The following is a 6,138-nucleotide window of genomic DNA, read 5'->3' on the forward strand; positions in this document are numbered from 1 at the left end:
GGTACGGCCGGGGCCGGTCGCAGTGGGGCTGAGGGGGAGCGGTCTCTGAGGAGAGGGGTCATCCTTGAGGAGAAGGGTCTTCCCTGCCAGGCTCACACCGTCCCTGAGGAGAAGGGCTTTCCCCCAGGCCCGTTCCCTGACGAGAAGGGCCTTCCCTGCCAGGCTGACACCGGTCCTGACGAGAAGGGCCTTCACTGCCAGGTTGACACCGTCCGTCCCTGAGGAGAAGGGCCTTCCCTGCCAGGTTGACACCGTCCGTCCCTAAGGAGAAGGGCCTTCCCTGCCAGGTTGACACCGTCCGTCCCTAAGGAGAAGGGCCTTCCCTGCCTCGCTGACACCGTCCCTGAGGGGAAGGGCTTTCCCCCGAGCCCGTTCCCTGAGAAAGAGGGTCTTCCCTGCCAGGCTGACACCGGTCCTGAGGAGAAGGGCTTTCCCCCAGGCCCGTTCCCTGAGGGGAAGGGCTTTCCCTGCCAGGCTGACACTGTCCCTGAGGGGAGGAGCTTTTCCCTAGGCATGTTCCCTGAGGAGAAGGGTCTGCTCTGCCAGGCTGACTCTGTCCCTGAGAAGAAGGGGCTCCCATGCTAGTGCTGACCCCCAGGCCTTGAGGAGAAGGGCCTCTCTCTCTCCGGCAGACCTTCAGTCCCTAAGGAGAAGGGCCCCCCCTGCTAGGCAGACATGGTTCCCGAGGAGAAGGGTCTTCCCTGAAACACCTTGAGCAATGCTTGCATTATGCCCCTTATCCCCATTCCCTTCCTGAACGTGGAAATGTCCCTGCTCATTCTTTCTTTCTCTCTGCCAGTGGAAATTGCCACCAAGGCCAATCCCTGGGATGGGAAGACGCTGAAGCCCGAGAGTGTGCGATCACAGCTGGACACGTCCTTGGAGAGGCTGAAGAGGACGAGTGTGGAGCTCTTCTACCTCCATGCTCCTGACCATGGGACCCCAGTGGAGGAGACGCTGCGTGCCTGCAATGAGCTGCACAAAGAAGTAAAGTGGGAAGTCCAAGCCTGGACCATCTCTTGATTCGCCCCCATCACCTTTTTAAACCAGGGCTGCTTGTTGTGCCTTTCTGCAGTGCCGGGTTTGTGCAACACTGGGCAGAGGGGACACAGGTGACCAGGGCAGAGCCAAACAGCTGGTGCTGTGTTGTGTGTTCACGTGGTGCACTTTGTTCTCAAAAGCTCTTGGAAACGTTAAAATATGTGAACTTTGCTTTCAGCCGTGTTAACTGTCTAGGTTAAGAGTAGTGCTGGTAATGGGTGAAGAATAATTCCTGAATTGCATTAATCTAATAGTGCCATAAAATTAGAAGAGTTGAATTCAAAATGAACAGAAAATTGGAAATATTTTTGTCAGGTCTTATAATTCATAGTCATCTAGAAGAGGTGAACAGGGATGAGGAAAGAACTCTGGAATAAAATCTGGCGACTCTCCTTTTCACCGAATGCATCTTGCGCTGTCTAGGTACAAACGCACTTTTAAAATCTGGAATTGAATACCCTTTTATTCCTCTGCAGGGAAAGTTTAAAGAACTTGGTCTATCAAACTACGCAGCGTGGGAGGTCGCAGAAATCTGCACCATCTGCAAATACAACAACTGGGTGATGCCAACTGTGTACCAGGTGAGGGATGGGGGCTTGCTGTGGTCCAGCACGTCTTTTGTGGAGGCTGAGATGAATCAAACCGAAAGAGTACGAGGCTTCAGACCAGAACAGCATGCGGTGGTTCTCTGTGTCCTTGCAGCAATGGTCAGTCACCTTGGGGAAGGGTCTGGGAGCCCCAGATCTCGGACCCCAGTTTGCCAGATATAAACACAGAAAAGGAAGCTGCTGCTTCCCTTATCTGGGAAGTCCTGTCAGGACACACGTGATTAGAAAGCTGGGCAAGCTCACTTCTCGGAAAAAGCTGAGTACGCGTTTGTTGCTTGAGTCAGTGACTCACTTGATGTGGAACTTAAAAGTTTTTGCGTTACTTGCAATCCTTTAGAAAGTCTGTTCCTAAGCAGATAATAACCTTGTGTGACCTGAAGCCCCTCTTCTGGATAAGAGTATTTTTAGGGAAGGGTGGGGAAAAGGCTGCTCCAGGTGCTTATGACCACTGTCAGGAGCTAGTGTTTTAATTTCTTTGTCTCCCTCATCTTTGTACAGGGTATGTACAACGCAACCACTCGGCAGGTGGAAGCCGAGCTGTTCCCTTGCCTGAGATACTATGGACTGCGGTTCTACGCCTACAATCCGCTGGCAGGTACGGGGAGGGAAAGGGCGAGACAAAAACATGCGAAGTGGGGGCTGTAGAAGAGCCATCACTAAACGTGCTACTGACCCTTTGCAGGAGGGCTGCTGACCGGCAAGTACAAGTACGAGGACAAAGACACACGCCAGCCCACTGGAAGGTTTTTTGGGAATGACTGGGCTCAAGCCTACAGGGACAGGTACGTTTTGAGCTGATAGACAAGCAGGGAGATGTGGCAGGAGTGGCTGCATTAAAAAACCACACTAATCATCAGCTGAGAGGAAGCAGAATTGACCAAAGCTTGTGCAGTGATTACGTCTGCACATGCAGTTGGGGCTGTGGCTCATGACTGAGCTTTGCAGAGTGGTTTTTAGGCTCCGCTTCCTCCTGGCTTGCAGTGGGGGGATTGCCGTTGTCCTCGGAGGTTATGAAGAGTTGCATGAGGCTTCCTGAAAGCCTTTCGTATGCGACTGGAATATAGATGTACCATTCAGTAGAAGTCCCATGGGCAATAAGAGTGATTTCTTTTCTTGCAGGTACTGGAAAAAGCACAATTTTGAAGGAATTTCCCTAGTAGAAAGAGCTCTGAAAGATGCTTACGGTTCCAATGCACCCAGCCTGACCTCTGCTGCTTTGCGTTGGTTGTACAATCACTCCAAACTGCAGGTGAGAGCTTGATGCGGCTGTAGCTGGCAGGCCTGTGCAGCACCACCAGAATTGGGCAGCTGTTGCAGCAGACAGATGGGGAAATGTCTCCGTACAAACAGTTATCTTGTAATCTGCATATCCCATGGGCTTGTGGTGTTCCGAAGTGAATATTGCTGTACGGACTCTGCCTGCCAGGCTGTAGGAGTGAGTCAGCTCTGCGTTTCCCCACGGTATCCTGTGTTCATGGGATTGGCAGAAATGGAAGATTTTAAGTGCCAGTTACTGGGGTCTTGGCTTCCCACCCAGACAGCTTCCCTGCGAGGAGATGACTTCGCTTTTCATCAGACTAGGAAATTAATGGTTATATTCCCCATCTTCCCCAAAACGTTCCCCTAGCCCCCCATAAGGTAGGATTTGGCAGCTTTTGAGGAGTTGGCACGACCTGGAGATGTTCTGGCCTTGTGAACAGAACTTTGTGGTGTCGGTTTTCTAAACATCCAGGAGGTAACTGGATGTTCTTTACGCGAAAAAAACATTTAAAGCTTGGCCTGCAGTGGCTTGGGAGATGAACTAGGTTTCTTTTGGGATCAGCAACTCCTCTTACCGCTTTCCAGGGTTCTGTTGGAGACGCAGTGATCGTTGGGATGTCCAACTTGGAGCAGCTAGAGCAGAACCTTGACTACAGTGAAGAGGGTCCCCTGCTCCCAGCTGTCGTGGAGGCGTTTGATAAAGCCTGGGACCTGACTGCGCACGACTGCCCCAACTATTTCCGCTAGAGACTAGGGTGGGGACAGGAAAGTGGGTGTCGTGGGGGTGTATAATCCAGCACAAGTCTCTCGAAGCAGGGGAGAGGTACTTACCCACCCTGCCCCTTTGATTGACATGTAAATGGGTTGTGATTTTTCCCTGTATTAACGAAGCTTCGTAGGATCCACTACTGCTGTCAGCACTTGTCGTGTTGGGCCATGCCTTATTCTTTCTCCCCTCATGGACCTTCAGCTCTACGCAGCACACACTATGATTTAAAGATGCAGCTGATCGGGAAAAACGGACACTGGATGAAGGCCCTAGTTATGCTTTAATATGATCTTAAATAATTACGTACAAGAATAAAACCTTTTTCTAATACAGGCCCTATCTCTTAACTGTAGCTATAACCTGTCTGGCATCTCCTTATCAGTGCTCGGTGATTTGAGCTAAATAGCTTCTTCTGAAGCTTTTATCAGAAGAACAAACACTCAGCATCTTCCCCAGCATCAGCCATGCCATGTGCAAGTTGCATTACGCTTACACGCTTTCTGCCCAGCTTTCATGTTTGAGGTGGCATTTCCTCAGATCCCGGGGTACTCAAACACCAACAGGCAGCAGTGACAACCATCTGAAGTTTTATATATAGATTTATATTAAAAAAAGCATGATTAGGTCATCTTTTATGAAGACCATGTTTGAGCCGATTGCCCTTGTCCTCTGGGTGCAAACAGGGAAGGGAAACATCCTCCTCTCTGTCTCTAAAATAGAGTAGAACTGTCTAGAGTCCAAGCGCAAGGACTGCTGCTAGTCCTCACTGCTGTCATCATCATCGTCATCCTCCTCTTCCTCCTCCTCCGCTGTGTTTCCCACAAGCTTCTGGAATTCTCCCGTCTCAGAATTCCAGAGGAATTTGATGGTGACTTTAAACTCCGCCATCTCGTAGCCAAAGAGTTTCTAGGAAAGGACACAAATCTGTCACTTCTGCTCCACTGTCTCCATGCCCAGCCTAGCAAAACCACTTACGGTAAATAACGCTTCCGGATGGGAACTGCAGCAAAGCACGAGCCAAAATAATCGCTGCAGGGTTTTAGCACTCGCACTGGGAACGCGTAAGGATGTTTGCTGCACCCCGCTGACTGGTACCCAGAAGTACCGGTCACCTTCGTCCGAGAACTCGCACCCTCCAGCAGAATTAAGCTGAACAGTTGATCATTTTGTATCGGGGGAAACGGGCGCGCGGAGACACTGCGTTACGTCACTCACCAGGACGCGGGCTTGCTCGGGGGTGAGAACGTCTCCTTCTTTGCAGACTTCGTAATCTGAAAGTAGCGTCACCACTCCTGTAGGAACAAAAGCTCTTGAAATAGGCTCACAAATACTGATAAGCCCACTGAAACGCGGGGTGCAAAGCTAAGACTCTCTCAAACACCACCCTTTGTAGCGTATGCCTTTCCACGCAAACGTTAGTACACCCCAAGAGGCTGGGCAAGATTAACTCCAAAAAAAAAACCCCACATCTGGTTTCTGAATGGGATGCCAACGCGCTGGGTTAGGCTAGGCTTAGTTGTTTCTACTGGAAAAGGATGGTATCTTGTCGGAAGTTGGTTGTTTCGCTCGTCCTTTGACATCAGTTTGGGAAGAACGGCGCAAGAATATAATGAGTTCTAGCACCAGCCAAACAAGGAGAAAGTTGTCCATCAGATTTTCTCCAAAACTAAATTCTACTCGATTATTTAACATTCTCCTTAAAAGATCTTACCTGCACAGCCAAAAAATGCAGCTTACCTCCTCGGCCGCTTCACATACCTTTCTTTAAGGCCGTCGGCAACCCCAGCTGCCGTAACTGAGGCTCCATGGAGTGGGGGAACTGCTCCAAGGGCCCTGTGTCCAGGTTCACCGCATACGTCGCCTTGTTCCCCGCGCGGGCAAAGTCCACCTCTTTGAATTTGGAGAACCACCTGAGACAGACGGGTAACGAGGGCTTCAGCTGCAAAGAACATCCCTTGGGCTAAGACGGGGATTATGGCATAGCCTGCCGTAACTTCTTCCCCCCCATTGCAGGGATGGCAGAGAAAGACAAGCGGAAAAGCCTCATGAGATCATCACTGCTTTAAGAGAAACATCAGCAACTCAAGTAGTCAAGTGGGAAAAAAAGGCTGCTGAGCATTTCAAAGCCATGGCTGTGACACAGGCGTACTCACTCATCCACCTCCTCCCTGGAGCGGTTGGTGAAGAGGAGACCAACCTCACCCCTCAGGCGTTTGCTGACCTGGAAGAAAGAGGCCGGCCGTGGGACTCGGGCAGCACCCAGGCACTTCTAGGGTTTGGTCCTGTACAGCTATGAAAGCTCTGCTAATGACAGAGCTTTTGTGTCACGATACGGATGAATCCAACTAAAACACCCGCAGGAAGGTGACCCGCGGAAGCCCCGTCACCCCTTGACGTTTACTCTGCGCCCGAGGCGAAGCTTTGGGACGCACGGAGAAAAGCCCAGCCCCTACCTGGTGC

General features: G+C 51.0%; 2 protein-coding genes across 2 annotated transcripts; one reads left to right on the plus strand and one right to left on the minus strand.

Annotated features, from left to right (window-relative positions):
• Positions 1-799: 799 nt before the first annotated feature.
• Positions 800-3,681, plus strand: LOC104069634 (aflatoxin B1 aldehyde reductase member 2-like; the record flags this gene model as incomplete). Its single annotated transcript, XM_009585438.1, has 6 exons — positions 800-987; positions 1,518-1,622; positions 2,148-2,244; positions 2,332-2,431; positions 2,769-2,898; positions 3,495-3,681. Coding segments are annotated over 6 exons (782 nt in total), but the record flags the coding sequence as incomplete, so codon positions are not given.
• A 753-nt stretch (positions 3,682-4,434) lies between these two features.
• On the minus strand, positions 4,435-5,899 carry MRTO4 (mRNA turnover 4 homolog (S. cerevisiae); the record flags this gene model as incomplete). Its single annotated transcript, XM_009585440.1, has 4 exons — positions 4,435-4,584; positions 4,894-4,970; positions 5,437-5,588; positions 5,832-5,899. Coding segments are annotated over 4 exons (447 nt in total), but the record flags the coding sequence as incomplete, so codon positions are not given.
• Positions 5,900-6,138: the final 239 nt, after the last annotated feature.

This window comes from Fulmarus glacialis, unplaced genomic scaffold (assembly GCF_000690835.1).
Source record: "Fulmarus glacialis isolate BGI_N327 unplaced genomic scaffold, ASM69083v1 scaffold7199, whole genome shotgun sequence".
NCBI lineage: Eukaryota > Metazoa > Chordata > Aves > Procellariiformes > Procellariidae > Fulmarus > Fulmarus glacialis.